This window comes from Littorina saxatilis, linkage group LG9 (assembly GCF_037325665.1).
Source record: "Littorina saxatilis isolate snail1 linkage group LG9, US_GU_Lsax_2.0, whole genome shotgun sequence".
In the NCBI taxonomy this organism is placed as follows: domain Eukaryota; kingdom Metazoa; phylum Mollusca; class Gastropoda; order Littorinimorpha; family Littorinidae; genus Littorina; species Littorina saxatilis.
Genome location: NC_090253.1, coordinates 25,985,928 through 26,005,175, shown reverse-complemented (window position 1 = coordinate 26,005,175; position 19,248 = coordinate 25,985,928). Strand labels below are relative to the sequence as shown.

At 41.4% G+C, this 19,248-nt stretch overlaps 1 protein-coding gene across 8 annotated transcripts in view; it reads left to right on the top strand.

The window, feature by feature from the left end:
* Positions 1-19,248, top strand: part of LOC138975707 (small G protein signaling modulator 1-like) — a 30,738-nt gene that overhangs the window by 1,793 nt on the left and 9,697 nt on the right. For 4 of the 8 annotated variants that reach the window (XM_070348453.1, XM_070348450.1, XM_070348456.1 and 1 more), the window contains exons 3-13: positions 29-183; positions 700-843; positions 2,163-2,216; positions 7,682-7,812; positions 10,244-10,311; positions 11,101-11,265; positions 13,593-13,733; positions 14,145-14,322; positions 15,856-15,920; positions 18,051-18,196; positions 18,729-18,797. In XM_070348453.1, the coding sequence (XP_070204554.1) occupies positions 29-183; positions 700-843; positions 2,163-2,216; positions 7,682-7,812; positions 10,244-10,311; positions 11,101-11,265; positions 13,593-13,733; positions 14,145-14,322; positions 15,856-15,920; positions 18,051-18,196; positions 18,729-18,797 (1,316 nt within the window). The remainder of the gene's footprint in view (positions 1-28; positions 184-699; positions 844-2,162; positions 2,217-7,681; positions 7,813-10,243; positions 10,312-11,100; positions 11,266-13,592; positions 13,734-14,144; positions 14,323-15,855; positions 15,921-18,050; positions 18,197-18,728; positions 18,798-19,248) is intronic. The other 4 variants (XM_070348451.1, XM_070348452.1, XM_070348455.1 and 1 more) reach the window with 4 other exon arrangements.

The following is a 19,248-nucleotide window of genomic DNA, read 5'->3' as shown; positions in this document are numbered from 1 at the left end:
CCCTTATGTATTTGCTTTGCATGTGCAGTGGGACCGTGTGCTTTGGACTACACTAAGATGAAGACGGCTGACCACTTCTGGACGGACCCTCCGGCCGATGAGCTAGTTCAGAGACATCGCATACACTCCAGCGGCAAACATGCTTTCACCAACCCTGGCTCCCCTAAAAGACCTGGACTGCAGGTAATAATAAAGATAACTTATATAGCGCGAACCACAGAGGTCCAAAAAGCTCTACTTGCTTTGTCTTATTACACTGTGTCTGATGTGTCTGAAAACACCTCGGCGCGGAGGGGTTTTGCAGCCAGCGCAGTGAAGAGAAAGAGGGAAAATGTTCTCCGCTCACACGGCAGCAAGCAGGATGTCTCTAGTCTGTAGGAATAAAAACACACCCACAAAGGCTCTGGATGTGATGAGAAAGTGTTGCATGGTTAGCGTATGAAAGGGGAAAATGTTGAAAGAATTAAAATTGTAGTGATAGAAATAAAGGCTGAAAGATCAGCCCAGAGCAGAGTGCGATGAAGAAACGTTGTCAATGGCCTATGCATCCCTGGGGGCAATTAAGGATCGAATTAAAGTATATAATAGAAAAGGATATTAAATGTATAGATATATTTGTGTAGAATGAGGGGCAAAATTGTAACCTTGAAGACATCGATTGTTTGTGAATGTTGAAGTCGACCTTCACCATGCTTTTAGGTTCGCCGCGACACAAGCTCAGGGGGAAGCGAGGAATCGAGCCCCAAAACTTTCCACATGTCTGCCCGCGAGTATGTGGAGTCTCTACATCAGAACTCTAAGCTGACACTACTGTACGGCAAGAACAATGTCCTTGTACAGCCGGTGAGTGTCACAGTGTGTTTTGAAGACTAAAGTTTTTTCTTCATTCCAGTTATTGTGTTGGTGTTACCAGACTGTCTGAGTGCATGAGATGTTCCGTGTGACCTGTAACCATAGCTGGAAATAAAGTGTGAGAGACTTTAGCTTCAGTTTCAGATTCAAGTGCCTGTCTGAAATAGATCAAAACTTGATGACTTGATTTCAGATTTAGAAGAGTGTGAATCCAGAGAGTAAAAAAGAAAATGGTTGGGATAGATCAAAATTTGATGACTTTATTTCAGATTTAATAGAACGTAAATCCATAGGTGAAAAAATGATAGTGGTTGGGACATTAAGAGAAGAACTGAGATGGACATTGTATTTTTAGCTGCTGAAAATACACTGCGGGAAGTCAAGAGAATCAGATTGCCATATTGGGGCGGGGATGTAGCTCAGTCGGAAGCGCGCTGGATTTGTATCCAGTTGGCCGCTGTCAGCGTGAGTTCGTCCCCACGTTCGGTGAAAGATTTATTTCTCAGAGTCAACTTTGTGTGCAGACTCTCCTCAGTGTCCGAACACCCCCGTGTGTACATGCAAGCACAAGACCAAGTGCGCACGAAAAAGATCCTGTAATCCATGTCAGAGTTCGGTGGGTTATAGAAACACGAAAATACCCAGCATGCTTCCTCCGAAAACGGCGTATGGCTGCCTAAATGGCGGGGTAAAAAACGGTCATACACGTAAAATTCCACTCGTACAAAAAACATGAGTGTACGTGGGAGTTTCAGCCCACGAACGCAGAAGAAGAAGATTGCCATATTGGAGTTGTGCTAGCTGTTGTGTTAATATGCTGTGGAGCTCTCCCCCCCCCTCCCCCTTTAACAACCCCCAATGTCCCCCTTTTATTTACCTTGTGTTCTTAACTCATTTCCTTTTTCGGCATGGAAAGTAACTACATAAAAATTCAATCTTGAAGAACTAAGTCCTGAGAACAACACTGGGGAAAGAAAAGGTGTGTGTGTGTGCGTGTGTGTGTGTTTTAAAAAGGGGGTATGTTCCTCTGTTAAAGGGTTTATCTATCAGTGTATTAACAGAATGCAAGTATTATCTTTGATAGTTGTGCTGATCAGTATTGTTGTGAATGATTGTGTCTGTAAACGTACTGTGTCGTTTTCATTTTCAGACGTCCTGATTTGAAATGTGCAGCGGTTTTGTTACTGTTTTTGGTACTGTGTCTTCTTGAGTTGCCCCTTTTACTTATCCATATGTTGATTATTGTGGTTTTTAGTATGCTTTATCCTGGAGAAGTAATTTTTGTGTGGTTTTTGTCTGTTTTTTGAAAGAATCAAAGCGCAAGTTTGTCACTGATCGGTCGAAGGAACAGTACCCACCTACGAGTATGTACCTTAGTCTCTGGTGACCACAGTAAATAGAGTGTAGTAGCCTCTGACGCTTGGCCTCCCCCCCTAGATCTCTCATGGTTTATGTGCTTCAATCCCGACAATCCGCTATGTTTCTTTTCTTTTTTTGAGTTGCGGTTTACTTTTGTGATCTTGTTTGGCTTGGTTTAGTTTGCTTGAGTTTGGTTGAGTTGATTTTGCTTTGGTTTGATTTGATTCAGTTGAGTTTTTGGCTTGATTTATTATTTGTAGACTGTACATAGTTGGAGTGGAGTGACAGAAAAATGCGATTTGCACCCCCTTGCCTGGTTTTCATTCTTCTTTCTATCTTGCCACCCCCCCCCCCCCTCCCTGGCATCTGCGCGCAATTGTTCCACCCTGTGAAGAGTGCAAGTGTTACAGTACTAAGGCTTTTAGCTGCAGATATATATTGTTGCGGATTGGTGCGATGGATTGGGGAGTTTGAGGGGTCTCTTCTCTTACAGGGTTGAAAGTTCACAAAGCAAAAATTGGTACGCAGCCAGGGGGTCGGAATTTGGTTGAAATTGAGATTTGTTGTGATTTCGACCAATCAGCATTTTCCCACCCAGTTGGGATGCACCGAGTTTTGCTTTGTGCACCTCATCCCTGGAGTTCTGATTCATTTTTGAGAAATGAATTCCTGATGGTTTTCCTGATTTTTAACCAGTCAGTGTCAAAATCGTAGAGCCACATACGTTTGAAAAAGTCAGAACATCCAATTCTAAAGGGAGATTTGAATGAGTTTGAACATAACCAACTCTCTTCTCTGTTCATATGAACGGTTTGCCTCTTGGGCATTTATCAAAAACATGCGACATTTAGTCATGAGTTCGTTTTATGGGCGATTAATGTCCTTGCATTAATTTGTGGCATTTTAAAAGGCAGATTGCTTTATTGATTTTGGATTCTTCAGTCATTTTAGCCTCGGTCTGCATCTTTCATTCCTGGTTTATTTAAAGCAATTTTTTTGCAAGTAACAATGCATAAACTAATTTCTCATGTTATAATGCAAGGAAACAATAAAAAAAATTAAAAAATACATGTAAAAAGTAGTGTATACATAAAATTTATAAAAGATCAAGTGTGCTCTACCTTACACAAGGTGAATGCTTTCTTAGGGCATTGTACATGCATCGTACTGTCATGGCGTTTTATGTTGTTTTAGTTAACTGACATGTTCCCTCCATATTCTTTGTTTTGTAAGTGATGTGCAAACCAGTGTGAAACACCCATAGTCTCCAAACCGTTGTGTTGTAGATGTGTGAAAAATATGTTGCTTTTTGTTGTAAGTCCAAATGACTTATAGTCACAGGTGCCTGTGCCTGCTTAATGATCTTGATCTGTAAATCTGACTATCACTGCTTTGAAAAAGAAGCTTGCTGATTTTTGATGAATAGAATCTTAAAGAATGGGTGGTATATTTGTTTGCAATGAATATGTACACTTACACATTTTCACTCAGGTTTGGAGGTGTGTGTGTGTGTTTTTGTGTGTGTGTGTGTGTGTGTAACATCAGAGAGAGAGAGAGAGAGAGAGAGAGAGAGAGAGAGAGAGAGAGAGAGAGAGAGAGAGAGAGAGAGAGAGGAGAGAGAGAGAGAGAGAGAGAGAGAGAGAGAGAGAGAGAGAGAGAGAGAGAGAGAGAGAGAGAGAGAGAGAGAGAGAGAGAGAGAGAGAGAGAGAGACTCAGAGAGAGAGAGAGAGAGAGAGAGAGATGTGTAGTTTGATGTAACACTCATGTGTAAAAAAACCGAATCAGAATGCACTGCACACAGGTGGCACTGATAAAGTGACATGTTGACATACTTCTTTGATGATTATTATTGCTCATTAGTTATTAGAGAGAATTATGGTGGCGGTGGGGTGGGTTCAGTGACAGTGGGTGGGGTAGAGGGAGCTTTGGTTTTTGTTTGTTTGTTCAATTTTTTTGTAGGTTTGATCAAGGCAGGGATCCGTACATCCTTAACTACCACAACAATCGCTGACTCACTTAAATGGTTGCTGTTGTTGCAATGAATTGCATGATCACATGTTTACAATTGCAATCGAAAAAGGTGTTGGTGCGTTCTTGGTTGTTCTATCTTTAGAAGCATCCTGTTAGATTGTAATCCGTAACTAAAATTGATTGGGTGTTTTTTTGTTGAGATTATTGATTTTATAAATGTCAGTTTGGAACTCTGAATATGCTAGCTGGGCTGTCCTTGGTAAGGCAGTTTTGCATCAGACTTCAGCCTACTCTAGATATATCTCTTTAATATTTCAGCACAAACTGCCATTAGGATTAGTAACCTGAGATTGCAAAACTAATCCCGTGTTTTATACACAATTTGCTCTACTTTTAACATCTTGAAACCTCCAAGAAAAGCAGGTCGTAAACGAAAATGCCATTTGTAAATGAAGGTCAATTTACAAGATCAGTGTCGGAAGAACTTTGTCTTTAGCTTAAATAGAATTCCCTGAATGAAATGTTGTTTGACCCCAGTCCACCCGTTTGAGTGTTTGACTACTTGTACATTCAGACTGATTATGTCTACAATTGAGTTGTACTTGTATAAAGTTTAAAGACAGTGACATAATTTGCATTTCTTCTCTGACTGCTTCATATTGTACATGTAATTAATCTTGCCAAATCAGAACACAGTAGCTCACATTCCGTAATTTCCTGCATGCTGGAATTTCTTTATCAGTTTTACTCAATCTGAGCACTGCAGAGATATTGGAGTAACGTGAGGAGATTAATCACCAGGTGTGTGTGTGTTCTGTTGACAACTTGCTGTGTGCAGAGGGTGCTGGTGGTAGGAGGGGCAGTGATAACAGTGGCACCTCCTTTTTAAGACCCCTCGAGTCAAGACAATTCCCCCTTTTTAAGACCTTTTTTTCCAGCTTTTCTGCTCTAAGCCTCTGTTAATTTACCTCCATTTTAAGACTTTTCTGCTCTAAGCCTCTGTTAATTTACCTCCATTTTAAGACTTTTCTGCTCTAAGCCTCTGTTAATTTACCTCCATTTTAAGACTTTTCTGCTCTAAGCCTCTGTTAATTTACCTCCATTTTAAGACTTTTCTTTTTTCAGACCCAATTTTCTCAGATTTGTTTGTGGAGGTCCTAAAAGGGGGGTTCCACTGTACTATATCCATTCATATGAGTGGACACAGCTGTTTTCTGCCGTTTTCTTTGCCTGTGTGTTCTGTGACCTGCCGTCGATCAATAAAAAGATGAAAGGAAATGACGGCTTATTTCCTGTCAATGTCTTGAATATTTGTCAATCCCTGCAGTTCTTCACTACTGGGCTTGTTTCATCATTCTCATAAATCTCTCTGTCTCTGTATCGATTGAAAGGTGAAAGGAGTCGACACCTTATTTCCCATCTGTCTTGAATGTTTTTCTCAAAAAGACTTAGTGCGAGAGAGAGAAAGAGAGAGAGAGAGAGATCGTTTGTGTGTGTGTGTGTGTGTGTGTGTGTGTGTGTGTGTGTGTGGTGTATGTTAATGCCGTTTGAAAAATTTCAGACAACACAAGAATCATAAAAGAGCAGAGGAGATTTGAGAGATCAAGACAGAGAAAACAGAGAGAGTAGAGAGAGAGAGAGAGAGAGAGCGAGAGAGCTTATTTAAAACAGAATAGAAAAAGCATTCTAAAAGGTAACGAGATTATTTTAACCAGCGTGATCTATGCTACTTGACACAAAGTATGTTGACCTTCAATGTGAGCTGAAACGCTAGAAAGAGTTCTTTTTTTTTTATTCATTTTTTATTTTTTGTTGAAGGAAAAGATTTGTTGTTTTTTTGTTCCACAATTGTGGTTCTAGACTGGTCGACAGATTTATTTCACAACAGTGCAGTACAGTGGACTCCCCCCCCCCCCCTTTTAAGACGTAAACAGAAAAATGGGTCTTTAATTTATAAAAGGGAAAGAGTCTTAAAAAGGGGAAGTGTTAGAAGAGGGGTTCCTACCCCCCGCGGGTTAGGGGGAAGAATTTACCCGATGCTCCCCAGCATGTCGTAAGAGGCGACTAACAGATTCTGTTTCTCCTTTTACCCTTGTTAGGTGTTTCTTGTATAGAATATAGTCCATTTTTGTAAAGATTTTAGTCAAGCAGTATGTAAGAAATGTTAAGTCCTTTGTACTGGAACGAACTTGCATTCTCCCAGTAAGGTCATATATTGTACTACGTACGTTGCAAGCCCCTGGAGAAAATTTTTGATTAGTGCTTTTGTGAACAAGAAACAATTGACAAGTGGCTCTATCCCATCTCCCCCCTTTCTCCGTCGCGATATAACCTTCGTGGTTGAAAACGACGTTAAACACCAAATAAAGAAAGAAAGAAGAGGGGTTCTTAGAAGAGGGGTTCCATGGTAGTGTTTTTGTGTGGCGTTTCACGTACTCCCCCACCTAACCACCCTCTTGTGTCTTGCCAGCATGAATGTGTTGTGATGAAATGCCAGACTGAATCGATATGACAGTCTGGAGGAGCAACAGTTGTTACCACAATTGCACAAGCATTATAGATTGTAGAGCTGGATTTAGCATTGGTTTTGTTCAACAAAGATAGTAGAGCTGGATTTGAATAGCACGTCTGGCTTTGTTCACAATTAGACTGTCATATGACTGTGTGTGTGTTTATATATATATATAGTGTTTTTTGGGCACTTAATTATCTAACCAGGAATGACACATTCCCAGAGAATCTTCAGAGCATTGTTATTGCCTTGTCATTGACAAGAAACTTGACTTAATTGTTCAGTAGTTTTAATGCCGAGTGGGGTTTTAAAAGGTGGTCTTTGCTGGAGCAGCACCTTCTGATCCTTGCCTGGCTCAATATGGGTATTCTGTACTTGGACTTTTTATGTATGTTATCATTTGAGAATTACCAGATGAACAAATTTTTTTTTCAATCTGAGAAAATACTACTTGTCATGGTAGGTGGTTTTCAGTTCTGGTGTTCCTCCTTTTTAGTCATACTTCTCAGAAAAAAAGGGTGGTGGTCATACACATCATCGTCTGCTACTAAACAGTTCTCTCTATGTCTTCTTTTCTTGGGTTGGGTGTACCTCATAATTAGTTTGTTTCTGCAGCTAAGTTAAAAAAAAAGAACTAGTAGACGGCTAGGAACTGAGAAAAGTGATTTGGGAGTACTTAATACGATTTTCAAAAATAATTGTGTGACTTTCAGCAGTGTGGAAGAGTCTGAGCGCCTTAAGTACCCCCACAAGCTGATTTTCACAACATCCGGAGAACAGGTGCATGTGTGTACATGTGCATGCCTGCATACGTGCATATACGTGTGTGCATGTTCATTGGGTAGTGTTCATCAAGAATTGATGACCGGTATTGATAGATTTATAGGTAAATTAGGTCAGTCTGACAAATCACATAATCTGTTTCAAAACTCCAACAGAATGATTGAATTTACAATTAAACATACTTGTGCATTGTGATGCGTGCAGAGAGAAGACACAGAGACACTGGCTGGCTACCTGTCGTTACATCAGAGTGCGGAGGGACTGGTCATCATGTGGACGCCCAATCAGCTGATGAACGGATGTTGTGATGACAGCACGGAGGACACAGATCGCAGGTATACTGACCGCTGCTCTAGCTTGACCTGTTGTCGGGAGATTGTTAGGGCATGGGTGGTGATTATTGTGTGTGTGTGACTGTGTTACAGTGTGTGTGTGTGAATTTTGTTTTAACTTTCTCAAAATCAATGTACATGCATGGTGCTGACTTTGTGCTTTTCCTGCCTTTAATTTGTGTGCTAAGCCTGTATGTGCTAAGCTTATTGTGCACATGAAAGATCCCATCCTCACCTACCGAGAGCAAAAGTAGGCCACAGCTGGGGTAACCACCAACGCAGCATTTGCACAAAACCCCTGAACAACATCTTAGCCTACAACCTCATGGCTGCAGCCTATGTAATGATGATTTTAGAACGCAGAAATTAAAGGTTGACGTAATCGTATTTGCGTCAAAATGGCGCACACTGGAAAAGGAAGAGAAAGGGAGATTTATTGTCACAAATCTGTATGTCCTGAAAACAGTATTTTAAAAAGACAGTTTTGTTTAGGTTTCTCTGGAATAACAGCTGCATGTGATTGGAGTACAATTTATTAAAGTGTTTTGAGCTGAGTATTATGGTGAAGAAAAGGATTATAATGTTTTTAATGTCGATTCAGGATGGTAAGCACTTAGCCTCGCATATGATGCTGTACTTTGTCGAACACATGGAGACCATATCACAATTGTTTTCTACAAATGCTTTTTTTGTTTCAGTAGACTCTTTATGATGCGCATATATATGGATATTATACCACATGGACGTGTAGTTTGTTTGTCTGATTTTACCCTAAAGGATTAGAAATGGAGAATTGTGAGTCCTGTGCACAATTTGCTTTGTTTGTTTTTGTTAATGACTTTAATTAGGCACTAAAATTTGCCTCACTTTGAATACAGTGCATACTCATGCTTGACAGTTATGAGTTGAATGATCTGTAGGGATCAGTGTTACTGTGATAGTTCTCTTCTCTTACTCAAACAATGTTTCAGTAGTTTACGTATCTTTCTTTTGCTTGTTTTGTTGTTGTTGTGGAGGTATAACTTTTAGTTTGCTTTCAAAATTCAGTTCCACAGCTTTTCCTGTTTGTATTTTGATTTGCTTTAAAATACATTATGTTTGCTTTATCCCATGCTTAATTCCTTCTTTTTGCTTCTTTTTGTTTATTGTGTTTTTTGTTGCTTGTTCGGTGGTTTTGGATTGGGATTGAGAGAGTCCGATGCCGTCCGCTGATAAGTGTGCCAGGGCTGTCTAAAGTGAGTTTCCCTGTCTATCGAAAGCGTCGTCGAAGGCATCAGTAAGCTCCAGTTTTAATTCACTTAGATCTGAAAACTGTCATTAATTGAGCCGGAAGTTGACTTACTTGCCTTTAAGCTTCATGCAGGGAGCTTCGTGAAGTTGACATCGTCCAATTAATATCAGGCTTCGTGTGCTCCTTCCATAACTTTCAAACCTCTTGTTTTTGTGTAAAGTAGCGCCTCGTTTGGTTCTGTATTCATACAGTGGATTACTTCCCCCCCCTCCCCACCCTACACACACTTTACCACCCCCAATTTAAGCCTAATACACCCTCTAAGATCATGCTTTTTCAGATTTTCTGTTCATTAACTTCTGTAAATTAACATTGATTTAAATTTACAAAACACTCACTTCCTTTTAAGACCCGATTTTCTCAGATCTGTGTTGGTCTTTTAAGCTGGGGGGAGCGGGGAGGAGTCCACATGCATGAGGAACCAGTATGGCTTTTTTCGTGTGAAATAACCTGTGTCACTCTTCTTCTTCTTCTTCTTCTGTGTTCGTGGGCTGAAACTCCCACGTACACTCGTGTTTTTTGCACGAGTGGAATTTTACGTGTATGACCGTTTTTTACCCTGCCATTTAGGCAGCCATACGCCGTTTTCGGAGGAAGCATGCTGGGTATTTTCGTGTTTCTATAACCCACCGAACTCTGACATGGATTACAGGATCTTTTTCGTGCGCACTTGGTCTTGTGCTTGCGTGTACACACGGGGGTGTTCGGACACCGAGGAGAGTCTGCACACAAAGTTGACTCTGAGAAATAAATATCTCGCCGAACGTGGGGACGAACTCACGCTGACAGCGGCCAACTGGATACAAAACCAGCGTGCTACCGACTGAGCTACATCCCCGCCCCCCTGTGTCGCTCATTAACTTTGGTTTGCTGTAAACCGCCTTTTATCCTGTTTTTATTATTGATGTTGTATATATATGTAGCTCAATCTAATAGATCCTCTTTTAACTTCAGTTTTTCTTCTGGTGTTTTGTTGTAATATTTATTTGATTATTAGAAAATATTCTCATTGCTTTCTTCTTTTGTTTGCTTTTGTGTTTTTATATGGAAAAAATTTTTGGCTGGTGTTTCAGGTTAATTACATTTCTGGGTGTTTATTGTCAGATTAAGCATGACATTGATAAAAGAATGGTTTTGTTCCAGTATGTACTGGGATTTTGCCATGACTATCTACGTGGATGAAATTGTCTACATTCACTGCCACCAACAACGTGAGTGAAGGAGTCCCTTGTTCTCATTTGCTCACCTGTTTTTGTACATTAATTATTTGCATTTTGACCCAAATGTAACATTTAACAGTGTCAGATTGAGACACTCACAGTCTTTGTTGTACGAGATCTGCACTGCTATCATGACAGAAGTATTTTATACTAGTGAAGGTGATAGACTAATTAAGAGTCCACAGAGCCGTACTGTCCTTTGCTGAGAGATGTCCTGTCATTGGGGGTGTCTTACAACGCAGGTACCGCTGGAGTAATCAAACTGCCTGAGTTGTCTTGTGGCTAATTTTTATTTTATTAACTTCAATTTTTCTTTTGACTTTCGATATTCAGTATTGTTCTGAGACTCAGAGGGCAGAAGGTCACAGTTGGACCTGGATTAAAACTAAGCACAGGTCCAGATACCCTTGCTCCGTTCATTTAGTAGAAAAACTGATGGTCAGAAGACCTCCTACATGTGACTTGTCATTGACCAATCAGATGGTCCACTGGCCTAACTTGAGAGCAATGAGGATGAAAGTCGCTTTTTCATTTCAGTGCTTGTTATTCTCGCAGGTGCCTGCTGCAGACTGGTTCCGAATAACTCCCACTTACTCCAGTACACATATCATATGCATTTACAGCGCTTACTTCCCTTATCAGATCTTCAGAGCAATGTGTCAGATCAAAAATGTATTCATCATTGACCGAATACGGAGACCTGAGAACAACACTGGATATTGTTAATGAATGTCTTGTTAGTAGTAAAGAAGTACCTTCATCTTGTGTGTGTTGTCTCAGCGGACTGTCGCGGTACAGTGGTGCTGGTGGGACAGGACGGGGTTCAGAGGCCACCCATCCACTTCCCCAAGGGAGGCCACCTCTTGTCCTTCCTGTCGTGTCTGGAGAACGGCTTGCTTCCCCATGGACAGCTGGACCCGCCCTTGTGGTCGCAACGCGGTAAAGGTAAATTTTGATTCAGGGGGGTGGGTTTTGTTAGGTTAATGATGCAGTTAGGTGTAAAGTGGGTGGGTGGGTTAGAGCTGTGATGTGCTGAAAGTACATTTTAAAGGTGATGGCCAAAGCTCCCAAAACATAAAGTGTAACAAGGTGTAACTTAAACTGTGCAGAATGATTTAAGAGAAAAACACCCAAAAAGCCCTGGCCAAAGCAGGTACAATAGCAATGCCAGAAGCCAAAATTCAGACAATTTGATGTGTTCCAACAGGCAGTTGTTGGAAGAAAATAATTGTGTGTGCCAAGGAAGACTAAAGGCTGTCCTTAACTGAGGCAGAAGTTGACTTCATAAAGTCTTTTTGCCAAACATTCAGTGCCAAAGCTTCATGCAGCAAGCTTCATGAAGTGGAATTTGCCCAATTAATATCAATTAAGCTTTAGGATCATCAGATGGTATTCTTGCTTTCAAAAACAGTTCAGTGTTTATATTCCATGCGCGCTGATGCAGTATTGCCTTGAATCTGCTGGGACACCTGCTGGTTGTAGGAATCTAGACCAGCTCCTGGGACTGTCTGTAATTATGCCTAAATAGACAAATTCTGAAAATAACTCTTGTCAGGTGTGTATGGGTTGTGAAAGAGTGAATACCCTTGCTTTTACGTGGACCCAACATTTCACAAGCCAATCACAAGCGAGGGGTATGTCAGAAACACGCGGACCAGCAGTTAGTAAAAGCAAGGGTATTCACTTTTTCACAACCCATACAAACCTGACAGAGTTATTTCAAAACATTGTGTATTCTGCTGCTGACATAGGTGTCAACCTATCATTGGTGTTGCCCTTATATGAGGCCTTCCAAAACCTTATTAGACAGCTCAAGACCTTATAAAATTGAGAAATATTTAATGCTGCTCAGAAATAAATGCTACCAACCCACACTTGAAATGTTCTTCCATCGATCGAAAAGATTTCGATTTCGCCACCATGTCTTTGTGCCCACGTGTTGAAAAATGGCTCTTCAGGTCGTAAAATCCAGAGGCACGCACTTTCACATGTTTCCTGCATGGGACACAAAACGAGTAGTCTGGGCCTTCTGATGAAGATTTAATCCATCCAGCGTATGCACCGTTGTTAAAAATTGGGCTCTCCCACTCTTTAAGATGTCGTCCGGATCCACTTTGCGATGTAGTTTTCAGCTTTTTAGCTGGAGGATAACTTTGCGATGCCATGCTTGTTGATCGACGCTTGATAGAATGTACCGGAAACCGGAAGTGATTTATAGGAAGTCAAGTGGAAAAAGAGTCTGAGTATGCGCAATGACAACGTTTGAGAGTCGTCTGCATGAAAGCGTCGATCGTTGTCTCTCAATCTCCATTGTTATCATTCATTTTAACTTTGCTGTAATTTTTTCTTTTCGCCGTATATTCTTCTTTTGCCCGTATAGATTTTCCTATACACCGTATTGGGTAAAAAATGCATTTTTCCCGTACAGCAATACGGCCAAACCGTATAGGTTGACACCTATGTGCTGATACACTTGCTGTTTTTAGCGATCTCTACCATCTCCTGTGACTGTGATGTCCATGTTGCAGGTAAAGTGTTCCCCAAACTGCTGCTGATACACTTGCTGTTTTTAGCGATCTCCACCAGCTCCTGTGACTGTGACTGTGATGTCCCTGTTGCAGGCAAAGTGTTCCCCAAACTGCTGCTGATACACTTGCTGTTTTTAGCGATCTCCACCAGCTCCTGTGACTGTGACTGTGATGTCCCTGTTGCAGGCAAAGTGTTCCCCAAACTGCTGCTGATACACTTGCTGTGTTTAGCGATCTCTGCCAGCTCCTGTGACTGTGACTGTGATGTCCCTGTTGCAGGCAAAGTGTTCCCCAAACTGCTGCTGATACACTTGCTGTTTTTAGCGATCTCTGCCAGCTCCTGTGACTTTGACTGTGATGTCCCTGTTGCAGGCAAAGTGTTCCCCAAACTGCTGCTGATACACTTGCTGTTTTTAGCGATCTCTGCCAGCTCCTGTGACTGTGACTGTGATGTCCCTGTTGCAGGCAAAGTGTTCCCCAAACTGCTGCTGATACACTTGCTGTTTTTAGCGATCTTCACCAGCTCCTGTGACTGTGACTGTGATGTCCCTGTTGCAGGCAAAGTGTTCCCCAAACTGCTGCTAATACACTTGCTGTTTTTAGCGATCTCTGCCAGCTCCTGTGACTGTGACTGTGATGTCCCTGTTGCAGGCAAAGTGTTCCCCAAACTGCTGCTGATACACTTGCTGTTTTTAGCGATCTCTGCCAGCTCCTGTGACTGTGACTGTGATGTCCCTGTTGCAGGCAAAGTGTTCCCCAAACTGCGGCGCAAGGCCAACAGTTTGTCCAGCAACGGGAGCACCAGCAGCGGCACCAGCATCGACGAAGAGGAGGCCACCGACTATGTCTTCCGCATCATCACCACCTTCAAGCCCGACGCCATCAGTGAGTATACTAATGGAAACCACTCAGGCCAAATTGTTTATTTTGTTTTCTATTTAGTTGGACACCTTTTGTATTACACCTCTTTTAAGGCTAACCCCTAGTTTTTCAGAATTTCTGTAAATAGACGATTTTAGGAAATTACTCCCGTCAGATTACTATTGGTTGTGAAAGAGTGAATACCCTTGCTTTTCCTCTGAAAAAAACCTTCACACGTGCTCCTGTCCGAGTGTTTCCCACATGCCCCTCGCTAGTGATTGCCTCCTCTAATGTTTGTCCCAGTAAAAAGCAAGGGCATTCACTCTTTCACAACCAAATCAAACCCGAGTTATTTTTGGAATCCTGTATTTCCCAGATTTTTGGAGGTCGCAACTACCAGTTGGTTTTAACGCTTGATGATCTTATTTCCTACAGCCCCTGAGATGATGGACCCCAAAGCCAAGTCGTCGGGCGAGCGTTCGCCGTACCCAGTGAAGCGCCACCTACCTCGTAGCCCCTTGGCCTCAACGGTGCAGTCGTACGCTCGCACGCAGGAGGAACACAACCACAGCTGTCTGAGTCAGGCCCAGGGCAACCATAGGTATTGCCATATGTAGGTGTTGTGGTTTTTCTTTTCTTTATTTCAGCCTTCTGTTTTGCTTTTTCTTCTGTTCCGTCTTAATAGACAAATTCTGGAAATAACTCTGTAATAAATAGTTTTGGGAGAGTTGCTCACCCGTAGAAATACTGGGGCACACCAACCTTTGTAACAGGGATGTTGAATGATTGACGGGTGTAGGCCAAGCGGCGTGTGTAATCTTCGACCTGAGCAGGCAACTGCAAGCAATCACATCGGCATGGAACACAGCTCGGATGTGAATATTTTATTTCTATTAGGCGGACTGTGCAGAAACCCCCCAGATAGGAGCTAATTTCACTGGGATGTCAGTCCATTGTTTGGCATCACTGTTACACGGATTTGTTTACCTCACTAAATCCAAGGGTGAGCAACTCTTACACGACATAAAAAAACAACCAGAGTTATTTCGGAACATGGTCTATTCTTGCCTTTGTGATGCTGTGCTAGCCTGTTTCTGCTGACTGCATCAACTCTCTGCTCTGACTCTTGGATGACTGCTTCTCGCTTGCTGGTTATGGAGTCCTCACATTGAAGGGTTAAATGTTCGCGGTGGTTTGTATTGTAATGAATGCAAGCATAACAAGTTTTTCTTTTGTTTGATTTTCAAAATGCTTTCAGTTTTGAGTGTATATCTGTTTTTTAAAGTGCTCTCAGTTTTGAGTGTATTTGTTTTTCAAAATGCTCTCAGTTTTGAGTAATGCAGCATAGATTCAGTGCAAAACAAATGTTGTTTGACTAATGTTATGCCTCCGCATTTTAAATGTGAAACAAAACTGCATGGGAAAGGAATTGTGCTAAGTGCACCTGCACCTATCTGTAGATAGTTGTTCGCCTATTTAGAAACAAGGTTGTAATCTACCATGTAGATCTTTAAAAGCTGAAGTGCTATACATGATACATCTTCTTAGTATTCCTGAATTTGTATCTGCTGGTCTTTGTAATGCCTGTGTGTCTGTAGTGTTTTATATGTAAAACACGTCTAGCTTGTAATTCTTTTCATCTGTTCTGCTGCCTGCTTATAGTTATACTGACTGATGTATGGCTAGAGTATTTCAAAAGATGATTTTCATAATATGTGGGTCTTGGATTATCCCCTGTTATCAAGTGAGACCTAATTTTAAATCTTGTTCCAGTTATTGTGTTGTTACTTCTAGATTACACAAGAAAAGCAAATAGCTGGTAGCTAGCAGTGTACAACTTTTTACTTCTGTTCTAGAATATTCATTGTTTAAAAAAAGAAGAAGAAAACATACTTGCCATTTTGCAATGCATGATGGTCATCTTTGTCGTTATATTGCGATGAACTGTGTAATCATGATTAGAAAAATTATGATCGTCGTATACTGAATTCTAATGTCTTTTTTTTTTCCTCATGTTATGTTGCATGTTGTTTTATGTTGCGGTGTATGTTGTGGTGTATATGTTGTTAAATGTTGTGATATATACCACACAGGAATTTCTCGCTGGAGATGTTAAAGTTTTCAGTGTCTATGTCTATGTTTTCAGAACTCACATCAAACAGCTGTGCGACACTATGACCAAACAGATTATCTCCAGGGCTTTCTATGGATGTGAGTACATTTCTTCTCTGCTTTGGGTTATTCTGCTGTTGATGATGAGTAATAGGACTGGACTGCAGTGAAACGTCGTCTGCTTTGGGTTGTTCTGTTGTTGATGATGAGTAATAGGACTGGACTGCAGTGAAACGTCGTCTGCTTTAAGACCGACATCCCCTATTAAGTCACCCCAGTTTTCAAGATTTTATGTTCATGTGAGCTTGGGAAGGACAGTTACGGTACACATGCACTTTTGTGCATCCGTGTGAACTCGTGGTACCTCTGTGCTATCGAGGATTCAAACCTGTACTATCGGGGATCCATTAAGGTTTCCGAGACTGTTTCGTTTCTATTGAATTGGTCTCGCGGAAGAGCCGATTCTAAAATTTGCATAGGTAAAACGATCGCTTTTTTGGTACAAGCCTCTGGAGTAAATTTTGTGATTAATGTTTTTGTGAACAAGAAACAATTGACAGGTGGCTTTATTCCATCTCCCTTTTTCCCTCCGCCGCGATGTAAATTTGAATAGTTGAAGGTGACGTTAGACACTAACTAAAGAAAGTGGGGCTGCCCGACACCCCTCGAGTCGAAGATGTATTAACCTTGTGACACCGGCGCACAGGATGTGGCCGCTAAAACTGTCTTTTTGATTGGAATCTTTGAGGGAAGACAGTGTGTATTTTGTGCGGCGTGTTTTTGATGCCGTTGTGTGACATGTCTGTCACGGGCTGAAATCTTTTCGGGATGTGAGAATTCTTTTGCTGGATGGCAGAGTGTGCGACGGGGTTTAGCCTATAAAAGGATTTAGTAGTCTTTCTAGAGGGGTGTAGTTAGATTCGGGTCTTTTCTTTTTAGAGGGGTGTAGTTAGATTCAGTTCTTTTTGTAGATGGGGATTTCGTAGATTAGTTCTCGTAGACTAGTTTTTGTTAGAGGGGCTCAGTGGGTTTTTGTAGATTTGGTTTTTTGAAGAATTGTTTTTAGGTTGTTTTTTAGATTTCGTTTGTTTTAGATTAGAGTCTCATTGTGTTTTTTTTGGATTAAAGTTGAGAGTGAGGATTTAGAGTAGAGTGTAGTTTGGGGGAAGGATTTAGTGTGTTTTTAAAGGGTAGCTTTAGAGGGAGAATTTAGAATGTAGTTTTAGAGTGAAGAGTTGAGAGCGTTGTTTTTTTGGAGTTGTTTAGTCCTATAGTAATACATTGAAAGTTTTGTATTTGAAAGTAAACCCCCGTTATCCCACACATTCCCCATTTCATCGTATGGAATAAAAGAACCTGGTAATATAACTTGTGTCGTTTGCTTGAGTGTTTGAGCTCGGTAAGAAAGAGTAAAGTAAATTGGCACTCGGTTACATTCACAACAATTCTGTAAATTTTCCCCAATTATCAGACTCTATTCCTTTTAAGACCTGCTTTTCTCAGAAAGGGGGGGATGGGGGGTCACTGTATAATTGTGACCGATGGAATGAGACTGCTCCCACCAACTGCAGGTTTGTGAAGACGTTATACAGTGGAACCTCCCCTTCAAGACCCCCCAATTTTGTTTCTTCTTGTCGTTCGCTGTTAGATCGTCAGTCCAGACTGCAGGGCAACCCCCAATTTAAGACTCCCTGCTTTTTAAGACCTTGTTTTTTCAGACTTTCTGTTCATAAACCTTTGTAAAATTACCCCCATTTTTAAGACTCGGCCCTCCTTTTAAAGACCCGACTTTCTCAGATTTGTGGAGGTCTTAAAAGGAGGGTTCCACTGTATGTCTTAGTGTCTGTACCATCTCCGTCTCTTGTCTGTGTGGGTCTTCATTCTTTCGCACTTCTTTTGTAACGCTAGCAAAATATCGGACACTGTTCACTTTGTTGATATGGACATTTAAATTGTTCTCAGTTTTTGTTTTGCTGTGGAACAGATGTTCACATTAGCATGTCTTTTCATTGCTCAACCTGAAATTAAGTAGAGAGCATTCTAACTCGGCATATAATCATGGGTACCAAGTACAAACCAAGTGAACATTCAGACAAAACGCTAGCCAGATTCAGAGCAGCTGACTGAAGAGGTCTGAAGGAAAAACTGTTTTTCCTTTCATAATATCATGTGCATAAAATCGTATTTAAACCAAGGAAAAACTGACATGGATGAGTATTTGTTCACCAGGGCTAGCCCACTGTCGCCATCTGAAGACAGTGCGTACGCACTTATCAGGACTTGTGTACCACACCATCGTTGCCGTTGACAACCCAGAGGACGCTAGTGCGGGCTTGACACCCGAGAAATGGGCAGACATCTGTAAGAATGGTGTGGTAAGTGGATTAGTGTTAATATTGGTATCTTTTGATTTTGAAGGGCCACGATGAATCCAGAGAAAAAATGGCTTTGTTGCTTCTAAAATAGACTGCTCTAAACTGATTATTGGTTTACATGCAAGTGTAGCCTAAAAAGTGTTCTGCAGTGTGTGTGTGTGTGTGTTTTTGTTTGTGTGTGTGTGTGTGTGTGTGTGTGTGTGTGTGTGTGTGTGTGTGTGTGTGTGTGTGTCAGTGTTTGCACTAGTGTGAGCTAGTGTGTGTTCTGACAACTTTTACATTTGACGATATATCAGACACTTTCAATGAGTCTTCTTGCTGTGTAAAGTGGCACGGAAACCAGATCTTACCTGTGTTTATTTTTCAGGGTATTTGTTCTTTATCCCCAAAAGAAAGAAGTTCTGTTCATCCCACATGAAAGAGGTTTCTCTGACATATTGTCTGTAAAACATTTGATCTATTTGAAATCACTGTGAATAGTTGTTTTGTTTTATGTGTGTACTAAATAGAAAAGATTGTGTGATGTTGACAGGTGAGCAATTCGGGGGAGGTTTATCGTCTGGTGTACTATGGCGGCGTGGCCCATGACTTGAGGAAAGAGGTGAGTGCAGTTTGCTTTTGAGTGACTATGTATGTGTTTCTTTGTTCAAGTGCATGCATTTGTCTCAGGGCTTGAAATTCTCTTCCTTTTGGAGGATTTCCTCCTCCTCCTCCTCCTCCTCCTCCTCCTCCTCCTCCTCCTCCTCCTCCTCCTCCTTCTTCTTCTTCTTCTGCGTTCGTGGGCTGAAACTCCCACGTACACTCGTGTTTTTTGCACGAGTGGAAGTTTACGTGTATGACCGTTTTTTACCCCGCCATTTAGGCAGCCATACGCCGTTTTCGGAGGAAGCATGCTGGGTATTTTCGTGTTTCTATAACCCACCGAACTCGGACATGGATTACAGGATCTTTTTCGTGCGCACTTGGTCTTGTGCTTGCGTGTACACACGGGGGGTGTTCGGACACCGAGGAGAGTCTGCACACAAAGTTGACTCTGAGAAATAAATCTCTTC